This window comes from Lynx rufus, unplaced genomic scaffold (assembly GCF_022079265.1).
Source record: "Lynx rufus isolate CCGP_SWC_20201006 ecotype Redwood Valley unplaced genomic scaffold, mLynRuf1.p SCAF_2, whole genome shotgun sequence".
NCBI classification, from domain to species: domain Eukaryota; kingdom Metazoa; phylum Chordata; class Mammalia; order Carnivora; family Felidae; genus Lynx; species Lynx rufus.
This window is the reverse complement of record NW_025814834.1, coordinates 141,658,263-141,682,964: the sequence shown is the minus strand read 5'-3', so window position 1 is coordinate 141,682,964 and position 24,702 is coordinate 141,658,263. Positions and strand designations below refer to the sequence as shown.

The 24,702-nt window shown below is 40.8% G+C and overlaps 1 protein-coding gene across 1 annotated transcript in view; it reads right to left on the bottom strand.

Annotated features, from left to right (window-relative positions):
* The window catches only part of ALG14 (ALG14 UDP-N-acetylglucosaminyltransferase subunit), a 101,281-nt gene that overhangs the window by 59,764 nt on the left and 16,815 nt on the right, over window positions 1–24,702 (bottom strand). Inside the window, exon 3 of the mRNA XM_047085786.1 lies at window positions 4,436–4,567. Within this exon, the coding sequence (XP_046941742.1) occupies window positions 4,436–4,567 (132 nt within the window). The remainder of the gene's footprint in view (window positions 1–4,435; window positions 4,568–24,702) is intronic.

Here is a 24,702-nt window from a genome sequence, read left to right as displayed (position 1 = left end):
GACTACTTCTTACTTGTACTGAGTTAAGTCCCAGGTCCTAATAATTTCTAATAACAATAAAATATTATATGTAAAATTTCAATTAATAAAGGTTTAGTCTAAAGATTTCGACTTTATGTACATTATGTGACTCTCTTACCTAGCTGACTTATTAATCTTCACTCTTTTTTTTTAATTTATTTTTGAGACAGAGAGAGAGAGAGAGCAGGGGAGATACAGAGAGGAAGGGGACAGAGGATCCAAAGTGGGCTCTGTGCTGACAGCAGCGAGCCTGATGCAGGGCTCGAACTCACAAACCGTGAAATCGTGACCTGAGCCAAAGTTGGACTGCTTAACTGACTGAGCCACCCAAGTGCCCCTAATCTTGACTCTTCTTAAAATGACAGTTTTGTATTCTCTCTTACCCACCTTTGCTTAAATGTCATCTCTACTCGGAAGCCTTACCCCACTTCCCAGAGAGGATGTATCACACTACAACCATCTAGCTATAGGCAAGACTGCTCTACTGTGCTAACTTTTATAATCTCTTGCACACAGTATAAATCCTGGCACAGAGTAGGTCCTCAACAAATATTTGTGAATGAACCAACCACTGACATATTCCCATGGCAATTTTTACTTGCTACCATTAAGGAACTTGGTATATTGAATTATAATTATTTTCCCATTTGTCTCCTCCATTAGAGTGTAACCTTTTTGAGGCCAGGGCCCATGTCTCACTCATGTTTGCACCCTCAGTAACTAGCACAGTGAGTGGAACATTTATCAAAGATATGTACTGAGAGTCTACCATGGGCCAGGTATCGTTTTCCAACAGTGGACAAGGCAGTCACAGTTTCTTATGGAATGACAATAAAGGATAATAAAAAGGATAATTTTTATTGGGACTAATACTATGAAGACAAAAAAGCATAACAATGCGACAGAGGAATAAGGAGAAGTACTAGTAGTCAGGCCTTTGTAGGAGATGATACTTGAGCTCAGAACAAAATGGAGCCGGTCATGTTTAGGTCAGGAGTAAAGAGTCCCAAGTACAGGGAACAGCAAGTACAAAGGCTCTGAGATAGGAATCAGTTGGGTTTGTTTAAAAAAAAAAAAAGGCAGGTGTGGCTGGCACATAGTAAACTAAGGAAAGAGAGGAGAAAAGGTCAAAGAAGCAGGTCAGGGCTGGAGCATGCAAGCTATCCTAAGTTTAAACTCTATTCTAAGAGCACCACTGGAGGATTTTAAGCATGAAGTAACAGAATCTAGTTTACATTAAAAAAATTACATTGGTTGTTAAATGGTAAAGAAAAATTGTGGGGGATCATGAACTTCCTTCCACAGGCAGACAAGTTAGGAGACTATGCAGTGGGGTGGGGGGGCGGACGGCATGGAGCAGTCAAGATGGACTGAAATAGACAGATGGGTGATAAATTTCAAAGACATGGCTGGCAGGACTTGCTACTGAACACGGGAAGTAGGGTGTGGGAAAGAAGAATCAAAGATGTCTCCTGGGGATCTGACTCGAGCAAATTTACTAAAACAGGGAAAGAAGAGGAAATATCTACTATTCTGGACTAAGAAAGTTTCAGATGTCTATTAGATAACCAACTGGAAAAGTAGCACACAGCAGGCACTTGCTGCATACTTTTAAAAATTACCACTTTCAGGATAGACTCATCTACAAATCAAACATATAATACAGCATTCCAAATTTGGCTAACTCTATTTGCTGCTTCCAAGATAACAAAGATAAACAGAAAAGAATAAGTGACTGAAAGGACCAGAGATCTCAGTTCATTTGATGAAATCTCATTTTTGCTATTATTGATGCTCCTTGACCCAGATTTTTAATATAAAGGTGCCATATAACCTCCTGTGGCTTACTGCCTCAGTTTCCTCAGCCATTAAACGAGAATAACAGTACCACCTATCTTGTATGGCAATCGCTTAGTGCCACATCTGGCATATATAAGTGCTCAATAAACATTACCTATTATGTTCCAGACGGAATTTCCATTTAAAAAACATTAAAATGTTCTATTATTCAACACTCATTCTGGAACAACAGGGAAGTGTCTGTGTTTATATTTTATAGATGGCAAAGTGAGGTACAGAGACAGTTGAATGGAGCAGTACACTCAGGTGCACACAGTTAAAAGTAGAGCAGACAGGCACCTGGCCGTTCAGGCAACTCCAGTGATTTAAGGTATGATGCTGCTATCCCTTCTAAGAGTGGGTTTTTCTTTCACTTTTTTTTTTTTAAAGAAGTAAAAAAGGAATAGTGCTTTGTGACAAAAGTCATAAGAAAGTCAAGGATGAATGCAGAGAGATCTGCATGTTGTAAAAAAGGCCTCTTGACCCTTAACTTTTCTCTGTAAAGTGAAGGGAAATACATTAAGTGCAAATTCATTTTGTGAAGCCAACTGTATGGGAACAGCTGATCGGGTAACGCTCAGGTTTGAAATGATTTTCACTAACTCAGCTAAGAATGGAAATAAGTACTTCACATCCCCCAACCCCTTTTCACTCTTATTCCTTTAGAAACGTCATAATAGTTTTTTCCTTCCATTCTTTTACAAGCAAATTTATAGCATTCATAAAATTTTAGACTAAGTCAGAAGGAAACTGAGAGGATATCTAATATATTCTTTCATTTTAAGGTAAAGAATGAGGCCCAGAAGGGAACTGACGAAAATGAAATGAAAGCCAAAGTGGCCTGGGACCAAGTGTCCTAATGCCCCACGGGTTACTCTTCCCACTACAAGGGTATCAAATGCCAGGCCAGGCAGTCACCAGAGCTCCTCTGTGTCTATGACAGCCATCATCCATCATGTCACTACTTCCTTCTGAGCCTTAACCCTTTGGAGTCCTAAACCACACTCAAGCTAGCTGCTGCCAGTGATGGTGGCCATGCCTCTAGTGATCTAGTAAATATAAACACCAGATTTCCTGCTTAAAATATCAAGACCTTTTCTCCCTTCTATTCTGCCTTTTGAATTTTAGAAATAAATAAACTTTTCTGGGCAGTAATGATTTTTAGGGAAATATCTAAATTCTACACACTGAAAATGTGGCTGGAGACTGTGAAATAAACTCACTTTGTCTAAAATTTAAAAATAAACATAAGCAAAAGTAATCTATGGTGACAAAAATCAGAAAGTGGTTGCTCAGGGCCAGGGAATGACTGGGAAGAAGCAGGAGAAAACTTTCTGGGGTGACAGAGATGTCCTCTATCTTGAGATGGACACAGTCAGACTATACACAAGATCTGTGCATCTCACTGTTTGTAAACTGTATCTTTTAAAAACAATCTAAATACTCATGCAGAAAATTCAGATTTTAAAATTCTCATCCAGGGGCGCCTGGGTGGCGCAGTCGGTTGAGCGTCCGACTTCAGCCAGGTCACGATCTCGCGGTCCGTGGGTTCAAGCCCCGCGTCGGGCTCTGGGCTGATGGCTCAGAGCCTGGAGCCTGTTTCCGATTCTGTGTCTCCCTCTCTCTCTGCCCCTCGCCCGTTCATGCTCTGTCTCTCTCTGTCCCAAAAATAAATAAACGTTGAAAAAAAAAATTTTACAAAAAAAAAAAAAATAATAATTCTCATCCAAAGAAGGGACTTGAACCGCAGTTCAGCTGATGAAAGGCAATGACCAAACTCAGAGATCGTTCAAAGTCAAGCTACACATTTCTGTTCCAACTACTCATGAGAATAATACCCACTAGACCAGAACTTGTGTATGTGGAGGGCAAGTGAAGAGCTTCCTTTCAGGATATGCTGCTGAATGGATTCTGTCTTAAAATAGGAAAGAAAGTGTTATTTAAGAACTGTGTACACTCCTATGATAACATATCCACCACTCTCCATGGTCTACTAAAATGCATTTAGAATTTAATAACAGAACTTCATCCTAAAGACCACAGAGAACTTAAGATGATAAGGAAAGTAAACTTGAACACAGTGCAGTAATTATGTTTTTAGGTTTCTATTTTCTGTATTATTCTCCTATAAAAACTTGGGTGTGTGTAACATTCTGCCCACTGCATTCCATATCTGGTAACACAGTCTTGACAAAAAACAAGAAGAGTACTGAAAAGGAATAAAAAATTGGCTCTCCTCTGGCTGATAAGCACATGATGTTGGCTCAGGAACCATAGGTGAGTAGGAAGACAAATTGGTTAAAGACACTGCTCTGTTAGGGCTTATCACAAGAGGAGGGGGGAGAAGAGGGCAAATTTAGAGTTTAAGTTACATCTAGAAAGGGAAGACAAATTTCTCACCTCTTTCAGCAAAGTGCATTGCATGATAAATTTTAGCATATGATCATAAAAAGGTCCAATATAGAATCTGGCATACTGATAAAGGGTTGCTGTGTAAGAAAACACTATGTTCCATTACTAATGAAAGACCCACAGGAGACTGACTGTCCCTCTCCTTAGTGATGGTCATACATACCAAATCTGGCTTCACTCGGTGAGTCAGGGGAAAGGAGAGCCACATAGAGTACAAAGTGGTGAGCACTGTGGACAGCCAGGACTGCTGAACCTCACGGCTTCTGGGAATGCGGTGAATAAAGTATTTGGGAAACTAGAAGGAAAATAGTAACAATCCAAGTCAACCGGGCCATTGATAACCAAGGTAAACACAGCAACAGTTAATGCTTGTAGACACAGGTCATGCTTTATTTAAAATTTTCATTCTAACTACTTGTAAATTAAGTTACAAAGCCCTTTCCATGCTTTATATGACATACATCATCAGGTTATGACAGAAAAGTTCCTAAATATGATTTAAAATGTTAAAGTTGGTGTTGACAATAAGTTGGGATAAATTTTCTACAAAATATGTTTTAGGCAAAGAGGTTAACATGCTGATACACAAATTGTTCTTACAAACCAACATGTAAGGCAAATAATCTAATACCAAGATGGCCAAAGGAGATGGACAGAGAACCCCAAACAGAAGAAACTCAAACAGCCAATAAACACAAAAAGATGGTTAATAATTAAACATAAAAGAAGGCAATAAATCATTTTTTACTTACCCAATTGTTAAAGACCATGGTTACCCAGTGTTTTTTGAGGGTGCTGGGAAATAGACACTTACATTCCCTGGTACAACTTTTGCTTACAGCTTTTTGTGAGGGCAATCCAAAAATATCTATCAGAATTTTAAGTGTGTCTACTTTTGATCCACATTTCTGTTTCCAGAAATATATCCCACAGATTCACCTACATGATTATTCACTGTATCATGCATTGTATTTGTGGAAATCAGAGACAGCCCAAATATCCTCCAATAGGAAATGGAGATGTTCACACAACAAAATATATGAAGATAAATTAACAAATGACGGATTTATATGACCTTACATGGAAGATGTGCCAAGCTAAATTGTTAAAAAGAATATGCAAGTGGCAGGACAGTGTTTAATACGGTCCAGGGTGTATTAACAAATCACAACACATGTGTGTTGGTATACACAGATGTACACATGTTAGTATCTGCTCAGAGAAAATCTGGAACTATTCACCATAAACTGCAAAGAGGGGATATTTTTATTTTCCAGGTCATGTATGTCCACACTTAAAATTTGCAACAAGCATGTACTGTTACTTTCATAATAAAAGAAATGAACATTTCTCCTTGAATCAAAGTTCTTGGTATACTTGTTATCTTTTGCTATGTAACAGATTACCTCCAAACCCAGTAGCTTGAAACAACAAATATTTTTGTTTCTAACTTTCTGGGGGGTCAGGAATCCAGAAGCGGTTTAGCAGGGTTATTATGGTTTGGAATCTCTCATGAAATTGAAGTCAAGTTGTTGGCTGGGGCTGCAGTCATCTGACGGCTTGACTGGGGCTGGAGGATCCACTTCTAAGGTGGCTCACTCACATGGCTGGCAATTTAGTGCTGGTTTTTAGCAGAAGATCTTACTTCTTTGCTACATGGACTTTTCCATAGGGCTACTTGGGTATTCTCATTACACAGCAACTAGCTTCCCAAAAGCAAGTGATTCGAGAGAGGGAAAGGCAGACACCACAATGTCTTTTATGACCTAACCTCAGAAGTCACACTTTTGTCATTTGCACAAAGTCCTACTGGTTACAAAGGTCAACCCTATTTAATATGAAAGAGACTACACAGGGGGCTTGAAACCCTGGGGGTTTCTTGGAGCTTGGCTACCACACAGGTTAAGTCAGACAGTAAAGGACTAAGTATTTAATACACTCTTCTCCCCATCCCCCTATTGGCTTAGAGGTACAATATACTCCTTGAGAAAATAGAAAAGGCTTTTCCTAAACTAGTGGAAGACATACAATTATTGGTCCTGAGATTGTGCGTTTAGAAAAAGATATGAAATTGTGTCTGGAGGCTTTTGTTGAGCCTCCAGTATGAGCCTCCAGTATGAGCCTTCCTCATACTCCAGGAAGGCATGAGTATAGTTCTTATATATACTGCACAAAATGCAAATGTACTGCACATGTGACTACTTTGTTTCACATGTGACTGTAAAGACTATTTCCTCCTCCTTTCATGTTACACCAGTGGAGAAGGAGAGATCTGGATTCAATATATTATTCACTATTTCTATTTATTCATCATTTATTAAACCAACATTGTTTTTCCTTCCAAAGGATTAAAGTACTAAATGTTGAACTAGAAAATAATACCGAATAGTTCCCAAACTACAGAGCAAACAGGGAGCAGTAAATAACCAAGTGGGGGCAAACCTGTGAGGTGTTTTCTTTGAGATCTGTGCTTGCCTAATTTATGATTATTAATTGGAAAACACATAACTGGCAAAACAGTACTATGAGCCAAAATCCCTCATCAGAAAACTTTTGGGTCAGAAGTATTTTTAACAGGTAATATGGGGCATCCTTGGAAGTTTGGGGGAAGTAACCAAACATATTAATATCTCTGCAGCAAAACATGAATATTCACACTAACAAAGATAAATAAAGACTATAAGCCTTAGGCCAATTCAAATCAGGTTTTGCTGCCAAAGGTGCGACAAACTTCAGATCCCCTCCATCCCCCAGTTTTCAGAACTTTTTGGTAATTTAGATATGGGATTGTGGAACTTGTACTGCAAAACACATGTGAATCCAATAAGATGTCATTGCTATTATTACGGCAAAAATAACCCAGTAGGGTCTCATTCTAAAGGTTTTTTGGATGTTACTTCCCAGTTTTGAGGCCTGATCTCCGTATCAATAAAAATTTCTTCAAAAATGCATGGGTGTTTATAATGTCCCTTGAATCTCTTAAAGCTGCAAGCATATAACTTTGTAAAGAAGCAATGTGCAATATTTCTGGATATTTTTAGTGTCTTGAGGGGCTGGAAGCAGTTTGACTAAGGCTCTAGCAGCCCAACTCCTCAGATTCCATCTGCGCTCCAGAGGGGCAAACACACAGGCCTGGTAGGGAGGGGTTTTTCAAGGGCGTCTGTCTGGGTCTGAAGACGGCAGTCTCAGACTAGGACATGGAAAAAGAGACTACATCTCATCCCAGGAAGCAGCTTGAAGAAGCAGAGAAGATGGGTTTAGGAAGTCTTGTCCATTCTCAGAGGAGGAACAGAAACTAGTAGTGGGATGTTCTGGGGTGGAGACTGAGGGACTTCCAAGACGGAAACTGGAAAACAGGCCTGAGGGTGAAAAACAAGGCTAGTGACCAGCATGATGGCCTCTGCTTCTGGAGGTGCATGCAAGAAGCTTGACCTCAGCCTCCAGATCAGATGCCAGGCTGGGGAGTGGAGTCCCAGTTCCACTTGTGGCTGGAGCTAACTGGGCCAATGATCACACACCTACAGTGGCCAATCACCCAGTTTGCAGAGGAGAGTCCCAGTATAATTATTAACAGTGCCTCTTCTGCTCTCAGAAATGTCCCAGTTGAAATGATAAACTATGTAGTGATCCACAGGGCAGGACAATGAGTAGGTTCTTCCAAGTCACAGGGAAAGAAATTTATTCAGAACAGCAGGAGGCAACATGATGGGAGAATCTGCATTACCATTAAGGATAAGAGTGTAAGTGGTAGCTGGGAAGAAAGCCAAGCTGAAAGTTCTGTCAGTGAGATAAACAGGAAAAGAGTCAGGTGATGATGAACTTGGGGAAGGGCAGTGATGAGGAGCTAGACAAGGGATCAGAACCATGACCCTGACTGGCAGGGACAGGACAGTCCACAGAGTCCACAGCTCTATACTGGAGAGGCCCTCCAGCTCCAGATCCCATCCAAATCTTGCCTATATTATCATTTTTTTGATAAGAAGTTCAGATAATTGGAAATCCTACCCAAAAGATTTCTCTCTAAATCCAAGTCTCTCACCACCCATTCCCCCACTACAGCAGGTCAGTTCTCCTTAGACACACCTTCCCGACTAACCTTTCTAAGATACCCCCCAACCCATGTGTACCCGTACTCTTCCTTCCCCCATGGACAGGCTTGCTCTACGTTTTTGTTTTTGTATTTTGGGCTTTTTTTTGAGAGAGAGAGAGAGAGAGGCAGGGAGGAGGAGAGAGAATCTTAAGCAGGCTCCACTATCAGCATGGAGCCTGACAGAGGGCTCCATCTCATGAACCATGAGATCATGACCTGAGCCAAAATCAAGAGTCGGGTGCTTAACCAAATGAGTCACCCATGCCACTCTACTGGCATACGATATACTTATTTATTTACTACCTGTCTGCCCCATTAGAATATAACTTACTTGAGGATGCCAGGAAATTTAATCACTGCAATCTCAGCGCTTGTGAAGAGTACCTGGTTTACAGTTGATGCTCAGTATTTATTGAATGAGTGATTCAATGTTATTTATTGCATGTTAGTAGATATTAATCCAATCTTCTTGTCACCTAGCTGAGGTATATTTAGACAGACGATATAAAAGGGCACAAAGACAGTGATTTCAGAGTGCACCTTTAGGGCCTTATTTGTAGGGGCCACTCAGTAAACAGATTAAAATGAATGGAATTCTTGGGGCTAGAGAAAAAACCTGAGCAAAGCGGGGGACTGGAAGTTTATAAAGAGCCAGAGCCAGGAGGCACCAAGTTCTAAGGGCTTGGGGAAACAGGAGGGAGAATGAGAATGAACCAAAGACCAATGCCCTCTTCCTTAACAATGTGTCCCAGGTAGAGAGCCTAGACTGCTCTCTATGAAACTGACCACTCACAAGGGCCTCAAGAAATGTCTCAACCTTTGTGGGTCCTCTCCCTAGAAAACAGATCCATGAGAGAAGAGTGTCCCCAAAGCTTTGAGGTCTGAGCATATAAGGGAAGGGAGCCTGTTAGGCTAGACAAGAACAGCAACCCATTCTGCACCTGACACTACTTGGAAAATTCTATGCCTTCAGTTTCGGTATTATACCTTCTACACGGGTGTGTATTGAAGTGGATGGGAACCTGGGCCATTTTGGTAAGAACAGGGCTCTCAGATTAACTATGCTTGACACACAGAAACTGCTGCTAGGGTATTTGATGTCCCATATTGCCTAAAGGAAATACTAAGGGTCAGGCCATGGAAAAATCTTGAGAGGTTTTTTGTTTTTGTTTTTGTTTTTTTTACTTATAAAATAATCAAATACATGAAGAAATCAACAAGGAAAAATTATTAATAGAAAGATTGTATTTTGGTTTTAACAAAAGTTCCTTTGAAGACAAAAGAATGGGATGGAGTTTCAGAGAGTGACAGTTCAGGCCTGGCTATGACCTTTGGCCAGACATTCTCAGGGATTGGGGCATCTGGAGAAATCCAAATGAAGGCATCCTCACAGACATAACTATTTTTGTTAGTATGTACCTTTGCCTTGAGGGAAATGTCCCTGACCCTCTTTTATGTCCTACTAATGGGATGCAGGACACAAAGGAAGCCTCATCCATCATTTTACCACCCCTACCCCTCACCTCTAGACCCAATATTTAGTTTAGGAGAGGCCACACAACCCAAGCAGGGTCAGTCTTCCCTGGATCCTGGACCCAAGAAAAGTAATTCCTTTGAAAGACACTGTGGGATGTTAAACTGACTCTGAATCCATTCCACTGGGGCCATGAAATGCATACTTTAGTGTTCCTCTATTCACTAGGCTTTTCTATAATGACTCAAAAGTACTATCATATTTGCCACCAAAACATGCTATTCCGCATTCCCAAGCCAGGAATCGACAAAGGAACAGCAGAATCTATCATAAATAAATTTCCTGGTTATATATGAAGATCATGAAAATATACATTGGCGTTGGCAGGGACGGAGGGTGGGGCACCTGCTCCTGTGGCTCCTTCTTCTAAAACCTCTACACACATTCCATATCTAGCTACTTATTCCCAACATCCCTGCTATTCTTGGTCCAAACTATGACCATCTCTCACCATGACTACAATAACCTCTCAACTCATCTCTAACTCTCCTCTGGCTCCCCTACACTTTATTCTCTACAGAATCACCAGAGATTATAATGTATAGCAGATCTTTCCTTTCATTCTCCTGCTTAAAACCCTCCAAAGGCTTACCAATGCACTTGGGATAAAATCCAAATTTCTGACAACTGTCTCTGAGGTCCTGTGTAACCTGGGCTGCCTTATCTCTCTAATGGTTCCTTGTTCACTCACCAACCACATCAGCCTTCTTTCTTGTTGTGTGAATACGTCAAATACATTCCTTCCTGAGGGCCTTTTCGGTTCATTCTGAGTGGTCTACCGTGCTCCCTAGATTGGGTCAATCCAGGTCTTGCTTGAACATTACCTCCTCAGAGAGGAGGCAGGCTCCCCACGTGCCCCTCCCCCGATACACGGTCACCCTCCACCACACTGTCTTATTTTGCCATCTTCACAGCAATTACTCATACTTCCAATTAACTTGTTTGTTTGTGTGTTTGACTGGTGTCTGCCTCTCTCTTCAGAACACAAGCTCCATGAGAGGAAAGGATTTCATCTTGCTCACTGCTGTAACCCCACTGTGCAGAACGGTGTTTCATACATCATGGGTGCTCAGTCAATACCTGCTGAACAGATAAATGACTGTCACTATAGTTTCTAGAAGTCCAGTCTGTGGTCTAGGTTGGATAGGATGCTGACTCTTTACCTTGTAACATCTCAGGATTGTAAGAGACCAACTAATCCAACCTCTCCACTTCACGGATGAGAAATCTGAAATCTCCCAAGGTGACACCGCCAGCAAGTGGTAGAACAGGTCTTCCATGTGCCCTGAAATATGCTCCTGACTCACCCTTCTAAAGGCCCTTCTTTGATCTCTGCACCTCAGTTCTGAGGAATACATAATGAGCTGAACTAACTTCCCATGGAGCCGTGTTCCCTGCCTTCTGTTGCTTCTATATATAGCCAGCTACCCATTCTGACCCATTTTCTTTTCCTTCTCTGTTCTTCAACTCACCTACCCTCTATATCTACAGCCTCCAACCCACAGAGCTTGCCTGCTTCCCTGGCTCTGTGGGGACTGAGCTCCCTGCGGCCTCCGGTCACCTTCTCCTTCATACCCTGTTCTGTGCTGTAGGTTTGGCATACCAGCCCCAACTACCACTGTTACCAAGGTGTCCTTCCCGGCCTCCAAGCCTTTTTGGTAAAAACAAACAAAAAACCCCCAAGAAAACAAACAAACAAACAAACAAACAAAACAGAGTAAAAATACAGGGACTCAGAAATCCTCAGAGTTTTTGTTGAAACTTAGCAAGTCCTGTTGTTTTGCTATTGCTCCTGCCTGGTAGCCAACTGGGTTACATAGAAAGTATATTCTACTTGAGTCCTTTTTTTTTTTTTTTTTTAATGTTTATTTATTTTGAGAGTGAGAGAGACAGAGAGAGAACGTGAGCAGGGGAGGGGCAGACAGAGACGGAGAGAGAGAATCCCAAACAGTCTTTAAGCACTGTCAAGCTCAGAGCCCAGTGTGGGGCGTGATCTCACAAACTGCTAGATCATGACCTGAGCCAAAATCCAGAATCGGATGCTTAACTGACCCAGGCACCCCCTGAGTCCTTTCTTTCTGTGCAGTTCTATGTGTATATCCTGCAGTGTGTGCATTTCTTGCAACATGATTCGGTCTCTTTCACGCAACTGGCAGTAATATAAAAGACAAAGAAGTGAGATTCTCTCTCTCCCTTATTCTCTCTGCACCATATCTTAGAAAAAGACACATACTAGTTAGTGAAACCTCCTTTTCATCCATCTATCTAAACGTCCTAATTAAGAAGGGGCAGAGGCCATGTGCTATAGTACTGTATGTATACCCACAGAGACTCCCAGTGTTTCCTACACAAGCTTGACTGACGCCTAACTAGACATAGAGTGGCAAGACAGCCAAGAAAGGGAGAATGTTTACTAAAAAAAATAATAATAAAGTAGAGAAATGGATTTTTTTTTCCTCAGTCTCTAGTTTGTCTGAAATTATGTGAAACACTGAGTTAAATGCTAATAGTATATGACAACTTGTAACTTTCAAAGTATCTTCCAGAATTACATCACTGCTAAAACCCACAAACATATCTGGCTTTAGATCTGTGACAACCTAAATAGAAGTTTATAGTGATTTAGATGGAAATAATTCCACCAAGGAATCCAGATGGCATCATAAACCACAACAGAGCAGATTAAGTGGTCTATGAAGTCATTCTCTGCTGTTACCACACACTGAAATGTACAATATGTTTATTATTTAATGAATGCCACACTATTGCAGAATCTTGGAAACAAGACAAAACTAAAACGGTAAAATTTCATTCAACCAAAAAGGGTTTCAGCTTTCTTTTATAAATTTTTCTTAACAATGCAAAGTATAATGTACATACTAAAAGAAAACTATGTTGGATGGTTCTATCATTCTGAAATCAAGATGACCATAATTCACTGTACACACAAAAATGTCCTTATGTGCATGTCCTTTAAGTACTTGGTAGGTGCTCACTTCATGGTAGCTGATGAAGGAGCGAAGGGGCCAAGGGTCCCAGACTGGGTCTTGCTGATAACCAGTTCTGTCACCTTGGGTAAGTCAACTTCTCTAGACCTCAGTCTTTCACAAGGAGGCCTTGCAAGATCAGGATCCTCAACTAGCCACCATGATTCTACAACTGGCCCTCAAGTTGAACTTGTCAAAGACAAGCAAGGCTGATGCTCCCTGCTTGTCCCATGGCTTTCAAGCCACTCCTCACTTCACCTTTAGAAGCATTCCACTCCTGGAGGTCAGGGCAGCAGGGAAATAAAAAAAGTCATTTGTTCTTAAAACAATTATGGGACTCTGGCCACTCAAATTTTTAATGTCCTTTGTAATGAATATTAGTTGTCCTCTTCTCAGCCTCTTACTGCCCCCTTCTTTTGCCAACAATAACCAATTTTCTTTTGGGTAACTCACTCCTCTCACACTCTCAGGCACAGTTTTGGTGGGATGTTAGCCCCTGTCTCCTTCACTTCCAAACCTCTAGTACCATGAGGAGGCCTGGCTTAAGCAACATGGGAATAACCCTCATGCCTGGCCACAATGACTGGCTGAAAGACAGGGCTATAACCCAGCTGAAGACCATGAGACTGGAGACATTAGGACTTTGCTGGAGTTTCTGGGAAAAAGAAGTTTCCTCTCTATCTTCTACACGTTGTAAGAGACCTTTTTCCCTGCACAGGCTAGTGCAAAGATAGAAAGCCAGGAGGTACTACTGGGTTTTGCCACCCTGAGGGGAGAGCATAGCTGCTGGAGCCAGCACTGTGGGGAGCATGATGGAGGTGACGCTGCAGAAGATAGAGCAGACAGACATTGACCATTGCTAGTGAAATTGCTGGGCACCTGGACCAAGTCTCACCCAGAAATAAGATTGAATTTTTCCCCTTTCCAAGTAAACAAATTCCCCTTAGTGTTCAAGCCAGTTTTGAGTTTAGTTTTATGTCACTTGCAACTTAAACACCCTTCCTTTTAGCTTTAAAACGATATGAATGTTTAAAAAATTAAAAAAAAGGGGGGGGCGCCTGGGTGGCTCAGTCAGTTAAGCATCCAACTTTGGCTCATGATTCATGATTCATCATCGGCTCATGATTCATCCGATCTCACAGTTCATGAGTTCAAGCCCCGCATTGGGCTCTGTGCTAACAGCTCAGAGCCTGGAACCTGCTTCAGATTCTGTGTCTCCCTTGCTCTCTGCCCCTCCCCTGCTCACACTCTGTTTCTCTCTAAAAAATAAATAAACATTTAAAATAAATAAATAAATAAATAAATAAATAAATAAATAAATAAATGTAAGACTATTTCCCTTTTTTACAAAAGAAAATATATCAATATCATAGATGAACACTGAATTGCAGTGCTGTGTTTTTCATTTCATTCATTAAATACCTACCAGGTGACAGGAACGGGGCTGGAAACACATGGGTGAGGAAGGCATTCATAAGGAATTCAGTAGAGAGTAGCAGAGCAACACAGAAAAACGAGCAATTGCAATCAAAGAGTGTAATACAAAAGGAGATATAAGTATTAAATATAATGTTAGCACCAAGTAAGAAATGATGCACTATACTTTGAGAAGCTAAATCAGGCTTTATGGAAGAGATACTTGATCTCACTTCTTGGCAGGATGTGAAATTTACCAGGCATAGCAGAGGGGGAAAAAGGGTCTTCCAGACATGTTCAGAGCAGTGACACATGAAATTGCATGAAATTTGGGGGGAACTGTTTGGTATACAAGGAGCACAGGAAAACAGCAGAAAATGGAGCTAGGGAGGCAGGGCCTTCAAAGCCATGCTGAGGAGCATGTACATGAAGCTAAAGGCAATGAGGAATCCTTGGAGGATGATGAGAGCAATGTGACCACATCTGCATTCAGGAACCACCACTCTGGCAGAAGGTATGGGGCTCCCCCAGAAGCAGATCCCTGAAATATATCAGGAGAACGATGTCCAAGGCCTAAAGGATACTTGCAGCACTGAGGTGAAGGAATGGAGAGGGCCAATGGTGGGAAGGAGGGACTTAGGGAGGCTGGAGAGTTTGGGGTGACTCTCAGGTTTTTAGGTGGGATGAATGGTGAAAGGGGAAACAGGCTGAGAGCATATCATTATTCATTATGGTCTGGTTTTCAGCATAATCTTATGAGTCAGTAAAACAGTAAGTATAAAATATATCAATGTTAGAAGATATTACAGACAATTTTTAGGTTGAAATGGGGCAGATGGGTTTGTACCTAAAATGGGGCAATGGGTTGACCTGGCAGGTACACAGAATAAGATAACCTAGGAATCCAGGAAAAGGGAGCGCTCAGAGATGCAGGTTCTAGGCAGGCACCAGAGGGCCCTACCTGGAGCAGCAGCCTCATTTGTCTTTCGTAAGTCAGGCTTGAGAGCCAGTTGTGGGAATCACGGAGGCTTTCTGAGGACCCCCTGATCTCGTCCAGGCCCCTACTTCGCAGTAAGAGAATGAGGTCTGGAGAAGCTACCTCCCCTGGTTATCAGCAGGACCCAGTCTGGAACCCATGGCTCCTCCACCCACAGGTCACTCGGTGGCACTTCCTCATCAGCTGCCATGAACTGAGCATCTATCAGGTCCTTGACAGACAAGTAGACATGCCTCTGCACTCATCACTTTCACTTCCCGACCATGATCTGCCCTTTGGTCAATCCTGAAACTGAAAGTACAATAGTCAACCTCATTAGTTGCGTGGCTTGGAATTATGTTATGCCTGGCATGATTCTAACTACCAGCTCCGTAATTATTTCCTGGTGCCTAATGGCTAAAAGGCACGAAAGAACCTTCGTTTATGCAAAAGGAAGGACAAAGGGAAAGAGGCCACATCCTGATTTTATGACAACAACGATGACAAATTATTGTATGCTCGGGACCATAATATAAGTATACATTAAAAAAATGCTTTATGTAAATGTTTACATGTAAACATCAGTTATTAGAATGTCTCTAATTCACTTCAAAATGGAGAAGTAGCAGCACTGTATTCTACACTGCTACTGGCTCTGCATATTGTAAGAACCCCACATATATTAAACTGGCACAGGCATTCTGGACACATGATCAGAAAGTCGAACAACTGCAATGTTATTCATAGTTTCTTCAATTCCATCAATTCAGAATCTGATGCAGAGAAAGTTTAACCTGACTTGCCTTTGTTGTAGAGATGGAGAATGGGATAATTAAGATTTAGGAAAGAATTTAAGAGACTCAGCTATTTAAAATACTTCAGAACCATGTATACATCTACCTGATAACAGCATTTTGAAAATACTCATCTATTCACTGAAACAGCCACATCAGGATCTCTGTTTGCAATAAACTACCAACATTTTATTTTGGTATTTCACTCATTTATAATGGCCTTCACCAAATTAGACGTATTCTTTATACCTATAATTGAATGCAGTCAAGATACACTCTAAAGAGGAAAAGTGTTTATATAGATTAATCACACTCTAAAAATGAATACCACGAGTTTAACAGAATTCACAAACTGAAATGAAACCCACGATTGCAACTATATAATTTACAAAAGTATTTCTTTCAGGATTGCTTGGGAATTGTGAAAGAGAATGAGCAGATGCACTAGATTTGGAAGTTTCAGTAAGTTATAGCCAACTTCAGCCCACTCTGTGAAGTTAGCACCCCACCTTGTGGAAAACAGTAGGTGTTGTTGAATGGAAGCACGCCATGTTAATTTCAGAGGCCATGCTTGATAAATCCTGCAACCACCAAATTGCCACTGAGTTATACACATACGTAGAATAAAAGATACAGAACAAAATATTTCTATTTATTAAAGTAGCAGAAAACTAATGTGTTTCCAAGATACAAGTATACCCGTCCCAAAAGACTGGTCCTTATGGTATGTGTTTGGGTTATTTAGAAAATAAATATTTCCTATGCATAGATTACTATTTCCACAGGTGCTTTTACCACTTCTTAGTTTGTTTCAAAACATAACTTTAATTGTTTTCTAATTGTAACTTAGAAAATACAGACAAATGTTCAAAGACAAAAGCAAACATCAGCCATTATTCACAACCAATAGATGATCCCTCTACCCTCTGCACAAACTTAAAAAAATATTGGGTCACTTAAATCCTTTCTGTAACTGAAAGCATTCTAAGATGACCTCAGGTTTCTAAAACTGAAATAATTTTTTATCTTTTAATTTCACCAACTTCTTTCCCAATCTCCTGTCATGGTTCAAAAACACACCCACCATTTGTCCGAATGTGTCCTGTGTTTTCCAATTTCCTAGCCCTGAGATCTCTCCTTCCCCTGTATTCAAAGCACTTACTTTTTTTTTTTTTAATCAAAGCTATATAAATAAATATATGTATACACACACACACATACACATATATTTGTATGTATGCATGCGTGCACACACACACGGTTTTGAAGTTTCCTATGAGACTCTCAGTTTGGTCAGACACCTGAGGTAATTCATCATCATTACTGGCTTCTTGGAAGCATCCTTTCTGGAGTTTTCTGTTCCCCTGCTCAACTTCCAACTCCCAACCAGTTGTTCTCTAGTCCTGCTGTATGTGGTGGTCTTCATATGGAAACTCCCTTCACTGTCATCCTGAAAATTTCCTTCATTTCTCTTCTGGGCTGGAACCTAGATTCTAGGACCGCAGGCTTCCTCCTTCTTAGGTCCTCCTTGTTTTGGTGGAGCACATCCTCTATGAAACGTCGTATGGGAACTGGTGTGAGGATTGCTCTAATCATTATTCTGAATGCCACTTGGACTCCAAATGTGACTCATTTTCCTTCGCTTTTTGGAAATTTTATCTTTAGTTCTGAAATTGCATGATGATATATCTTCTGTGACTATAGTTTTACTGGGCTGGGGATATTCCTTTAGTTTGAAGGTCACTTCCTTTAGTTGTAGGCATTTTTCTTGGGTGATTTTTTTTTTTTTAATGACACCTGCCTGTGTTATTGTTCTTTCTGGATAGTAGCCTTCCAACATCCAGTTTGATTATCTAATTTTATTATCTTTTCTCTGTTGGTTTTATCTTTTTGTTCCGCTTTATACCAGAATTCTTCAACATGATCTTCCAATATTTTCATTTTTTTATTCCTACATCAAAATTTTAATAGGCAAGGATCTTTCTAGCTATATGAGGTTTTTTTAAAAAATGGATATCATTCTTTATTTAAAGACACAATGTCCTTTCATTTCCCCGAAGATACTGTTTTCCTTTAAGCCCTTCCCCTATGCCCTGGCTCATGATTTGCCCTTTCCTCTGATTCCTTTTCTCAAAGTTGCTTCCTCAAATAGTTTTGCTTTTTCTTATGTTGAGACTTCCCTCCAATGTCTGTAACTGTGGATGTCGGTTCACGCCAGTGATTCTCAGGATGGGGGTGGATTTCTCCCCCAGGGACATTCAAGCAAGGTCTAGTCTTCAAGACTGGCGGGGGCAGGGGTGGGGGTGGTGGTGAGGGGCTAGGAAGACAGGGATTCTACTGGCATCTAGTGGTTGAGGCCAGAGATGCTGCTTAATTAACATCCCACAATGCCTCCTCACACAATTTACCTGACCTCAAATGTCAATAGTGTCGAGGCTTGGAAACCCTGGTTCATACTAAAGAATGAGGCATTAAAAGGCAGACTCGAAGCTCTATGCCCTGGGTAGGGTTGTCAAGGGGAAGATAAAAATAGTCATAGTGAAATAGCCATTTCACTGGGGGAAATCCTAAATATCAGAATCTATACTTCTATTCTCCTGAGCAAATCAGTTTTCTGAAAGCTAATCTTCAATCTTGTGCCTGGGGGAAATAAATGTAGCATTCTGGGAGCTTATTGGAAAGGAGATCTAAGGGGTGCATATTGGGGGGACAAGGAGTAGTTAGCTGTTCACTCTCCTTACATCTTCTGTTCACAGGGCAGTGTCTATCCAAAATATGGCTGGGTGTTCCCAGAGCCAAAACCTTTTTAGTTCAACCTCTCCAGGGGTAAATGTTGGGTTTTCTACCATGATAGGGTAGAGGGTCTACCTGGTCTATAGGCAGATTTCAACCAAGAGGCCTCGTTTCAGCCCCAATTTGTACTCCAGCCTCCAGAGGTAGCACTGCCCAGGGGTACTTTGATTAATTAACTAGCACTACCCAATGACACTTCACTTGTTAATTAATTCTGAAGGTTGCCAGTATTTGTGCTTACGCCTCTCCAACTGCACAAAACATTTCTTGAGGCAAAAGGGCACTTCCTTTCCTTATTTGAGTTCTTTGTAAAACTTGGTCCAAATTTTGCACATAGAAGCTAATCAACCAACATCCACTTTCGATTTTCAAGAAGGATTTTACCTTGGGGAAGCCGCAACTTCTAGAAGCTGTTCTGCCCATCTCAAACAAAGAAGAGCCTATTACACAAATGCCAGTACTGCAGCCTCAGCAAGGTGCTTGGTGAATCAAATCTTTAAATAAAAATACTCTCCAGGTGGAAAGACTGCTCTCAAGCCATATAAAGCCTTCTCAAGTCAGGAGAGGAAAATTATCCTTAGCAAGGATCTATGTTTCTAAATAAGAAATGAGACCACTTCTTGTCACCCTCCCCACACGGATTAGTTTGTAACACATACTAGAAATGTCCCCTCTGGCAGCCATTCTGAAGATCGGCCCTCGGGCCTCCATGGAGCTGTGATGCAGGGTGCCACCAGTCCATGTTCAGCGGTGCACTGCCACCTGGTGGGAGCAGGAGGGGATAACAGCGACACGGCTGAGGAGGCCGCACAGTACAACGATGCAAGTCTTTCAACACCTGAAAGGGCTCTCAGGGACCATTTCTAAAGCCTGAAGGACCTTTTCAGTTGGGAGAGAGGGAGAGGAAAGAGAAAAAAAGGGACAGAGCGCAAGGGCGCAGGACTCAGGAAATGGTTTTGAATCATTGCAGGGAGGGCCTGTGCCGTCCCTCTGACTCCCAGGGTGCCTGTAAGTTCTTCAAGGCAGAGGCTGTTGACTCTTTTAGGTGGTGTGAAATGTTGTTTACAAAGACACTGACACACAGGGATGCTCCACCTACAGAGTTCCCCAGATCAGCGATGACAACTTCATTCTTAAAATTGCTCAGACCCAAAGCTTGGTAGTTCTGCTTGATTTCTCTCTTTTCTTCACATTTCTCTCTTTTCTTCATATCCAATCTGTCAGGAAATTCTATTAACTCTATTTTTTAAAAAATATCCAGAGTCCAACCATTTCCCCCACTCCTACCCCTTTCGGTGCAAGCCACACCACGTCTTTTATGCACTGATTCAACCGCCTCCTCAGTGGTCTCCTTGCTTTCATCCTTTGCCCTTAGTCTATCTGTACAGAGTGATCTGTTTAAAACCGCTCCCCATTTCCCTCAAAGTAAGACAGGGAGTCCTTACAGTGGCTGATGAGGCCCTATATCATCTGGCCCCTGCACCAACCCCTCCCATCTCTTCTCTAGAGCCTCCCTCCTCTGACTCCCCTCCAGCTACCAGGATTCTCTGCTGTTTCCCCAACATCTAGGAATGCCCCACTCTATGGCTTTTCCAGAGACTATCCCTTCTGCCCAAAACCCTTTTTTCCCCAGGTATCCCCATCTTCTTTAAGGACCTACAAGCAACTGCAGTTTTTTTCTTCCCTGTCAGAATTCCCAATCCCACTACCCCTGTGCAATCTTCCCACAGCACTGACCGCCTTCTAACAAGCTTTAAGATTTTTTTATTTACTATGTCCAGTGTTACTGTCTTTCTGATCCAGCTCACGTTCAGTAAGCTCCATGATGGCAGGAATTTTTTTGGTATGTTTTGTTCATGGGTGTATCCCAACTGCCTATAATAATGCCTGGTCAATGGAAAGCAAATATTTATTGTTGAATAAACAAAGTTTAAAAAAAGAAGGAAAACATTAGAATTCTGACTACTATTGCATTATGAATTTTGTAAAACTGAAAATCTTTCCTCAAAAAAAAAGATTTTATTTTAAGTAATCTCTACACCCAAATTGGGGCTCAAACCCACAACTCTGAGATCAAGAGTCGCATGCTGTACCTACTGAGCCAAACAAGGGACCTGGAAAAGTGAACATCTTTGTAAAAGATTAAACATCAGAAACCCGTTTCTGTATTCCTGTCATATTTAACATCTCTGGATATGAATAGAGGGCATAACAGGTTTTACTTAGTGACCAGAACAACAACTGTTTGGGATATCTATTTGTCTCTGCCCCACATGATATTTATACTCTTTAATAAGTTTATTAATTTACTCTAAAACAAGAGTTCAATCAACAACCTAGCAGAATGCGAAGTGCGAAAGGGTTGACGTGCCCGTCAATGTCAGCAAGTTACTTAATTCGGGCTTTTTTGTTAACTTTTTCCCTAATCAAGGTAAAACCCACATTTAGAATATTATAGAAACCCACGTTTACATACTAAAGACAATTTGGAAAGTTAAAAGAATACTTGCGTGTGTGTGTGTGTGTGTGTGTGTGTGTGTAAGTACAAAAATGTTTACTGCAGTATTCAGTGAAAAATTGAAAAACTGCTGAAAACTGCAACAGGGAAATGGTACATCAATACCACAAACCACTATGCAATCATTAAAAAGTGTAAGGTAGACCTATATGTACCAACATGGACAGCCATCAAGGTATAGAGTTAAATGCAAAAACACTGAAAACAACAGATAGGTTTGATTTATGAACTAGTCATCCCCTGCCCCCAACCCATTTATGTAGCTATGTGTGTATGTGTACATGTAATTCATAGTATTTTCTTATAGTAAATGTACAAGAGAGAAAAAGTCATACCAGCAGGTATAACTCGAGCTTGCAGTGTTTATTTCTAGAGAGTGGGACTGGGGCAGGAACAGGGAGCTCCTACTTTTTATTTTACATAAAGTTAAGTAAAGAAGTTCTTTACCGTCCAAAGTTTTTAAATTAAGAAATTAAAAAATGGGGGGGGGTGGTGCCTGGGTGGCTCAGTGGGTTAAGCATCCGACTTCGGCTTAGGTCATTATCTCGCCATTGGTGAGCTCGAACCCTGCATCAGGCTCTGTGCTGACAGCTCAGAGCCTGGAGCCTACATCATCAGATTGTGGATTGTGTGTCTCCCTCTCTCTCTGACCCTCCCCTGCTCGCACTCTCTCCCCCTTCTCTCTGTCTCAAAACTAAATAAACATTAAAAAAAAAAAGAAAACTATAGGAAAGAAAATTTGGAGAGAAAAGAGTAAAGAAACAGAAAACAATCACTTACAATCCTGCCTCGGTTGATTGTGGGGCAAATTTAATAAGGATTTGCTGAAATATACACATAAGTATAGTGTCTTATACAGAATGGGCACTCATTTAATATTTTTTGAATAAATGAACAAATAATCTTTCTTGGTAAAACAGTATAAGCTTATTTATAGAGCAGTGGGAAATCTTGTTAAATGACCCCAAAGTAAAGCTGGCTTCAAATCAGTTTTCAGCACCTTCTGTTATTTTATGTAAGAAAATGCCTACTCTGTAATTTTTACATGTAGTTTTGAAAATGTTTTATTCAAGTGTTGCTGAGCTTTTTTCTTTAATGATATGATCTAAAAGGGCTAACTCATGCTCTAATAGAAGTTGCTCCGAGTAATGGTTGTCAAGAAAGGCAGTTAACAGATAAGGCTCAGACACAGAAGCAAACAGAAGGATGAACCAAAATCCACCGTGCAATGCCCTGAGCCTCGTTTCCTTCCACATCTCGCAGGGGTGGGCGTCCCTGGTGAAACAAAGGCCAGTGTGGGGACACTGTTGCTCTCCAGGAGGAAAGCTCTGGTTTGATTTTTCACCTCCCTTCATATAACACAGCTCTAGTAATTGGTTCTACTTGGGAAAGTTACCATCCAATCTTTCTGAAAGATATTACTTTAGCTACACTTTACTTTAGAACTAATCCCAGTGGAAATTACATTTCCTTTAGAAGGCTTTTTGAGATATTTTTTTCATAGAAGTCATTTCACAGCTAAACATTTGTTTCCTTGTTTGTTTGTTTGTTTGTTTTGGCTTAGCTTTTGCTCATCTTTCTAATCTCAGTTGCGTCATTCCAGTAGGATTGAGATGTTTCTCCCAAGGAAACCCCGTTTCTCTTTAAATGCCAACCATGCAGAGAAACATAAGCTACGAGTAGAGTTAAAAAGTACACCACAAGTAATTATTTCTCTTTACTCCTGTGTAATTATAAATACAGTGAATTGCACGCCTTAAGATTTTAAATACCATTTTAAAAATTACACTCAATCAAAGGAATCAGGAGAAATTTGAATGAAGTTTCTGCAACAAAAATAGGTCATCCCTACCATTTCATTATCAAAATTACATTAATTTAAAATTTAGCTTAAAAATTTGCTGTATGATTAACAACTGGTAATCTGTATCTCCTGATTTCTGAGAAGGAAGGTCTATCTGTTTTTGGAAGAGCAGTCTTGTGTTGCAAATGTGGGCTTTGGCTTCTCACCAGAACCAAGTGTGAATCGATGCACTTTTATTCCTAAAGAGCTCTGAGTGATGTGAATGAGACATCTTGCCCAGGCACAGAGTGCAATTACTGTTAATGCTTTCAAATGGTGCAGATTTTCTGCTTCACTTAAAAAGGCTGAAAATCAAACTATAAAGGGAGAGTCAAAGTCTTTAACCACAAGAATATTATCTGTAGCTAGGAAATTGCAGTTGGTACAGTTATATCAGAAAAAAAAAAAAAAAAGCAAATTGGGTGAGCGGGGGTTGCTATTTATACAAACAGCCCAGAGCAGACATCAACACAGAGAACGCAATAAAACTCCAACTTTGATTAGAAAATTAATGTGGCTTTGGTTCTGGCAAGATGGCAATATAAACTAACCTGAAAACCCTCCTTCTGTAAGCAGATTAAAATGCTATAATAAATGTAACAAAATATGGTTTTATCTGAAATAGAAAGAAGGGAAATCCCTACTTGCCAGACATAAGAAAAAAATGAGAAAGGAGAGGCAGCCTTTGACACAGAGGCCTGGGAGGAAGATATAACTATGCCAGTGACCCTGGGTTGGGCTCTGAGGACCCCTGTCCTGTGTTTGGGGGAAGAGGCCACAAAGGAACAAGAAACTGAGAGCTGATACTTGTATGATAATAACAGCTTCCTATATTTGAAAGTTAGAGTACCCTGGGGCTCAGTTCTTAGTCTTCCACTAATTTCTAACTATACACAATCCCTTGGTGATCTCATCCAGTTTCTTCTTTTAAGTACCATCATGTAAACACCGAAGAGTCCAAAATTCACATTCAGTCAGACCGGAGCTCTCTCCTGGACCTTGCGTTCACAGATCAAACTGCATAGTCAACATCTTTGCATGTATATTTAAAGACATAGCACACTTGGTCCTCCTGCTCCCTCATGCAATCCTCTTTGCTTTTTTCTGATAGCTTGGGTCAAAAATCTAGATGTCATCCTCTACTCATCTCTTTCCCACACCCACACACATCGTATCTGCCTATAGACAAAATTTATCTCTACCTTCAAAATTTATCCAGAATCTGACCACTTCACATCACATCCATTTCTGCCATTTTTGTCCAAACCACACTGCTCTCTCACAGGATTACTGCTAAGGCCTCCAAACTCCTTTCCTTGCTTCTGCCCTTCTCCTCTTTAGTTTAGTCAGCAGCCAAAATGATCCTACTAAAATATAAATCAGGGGCGCCTAAACAACATGCTACAAACCACCAATGAGTCAACGAAGAAATCAAAGAAATAAATAAATCAATACATGGAGACAAATGAAACTGGAAAC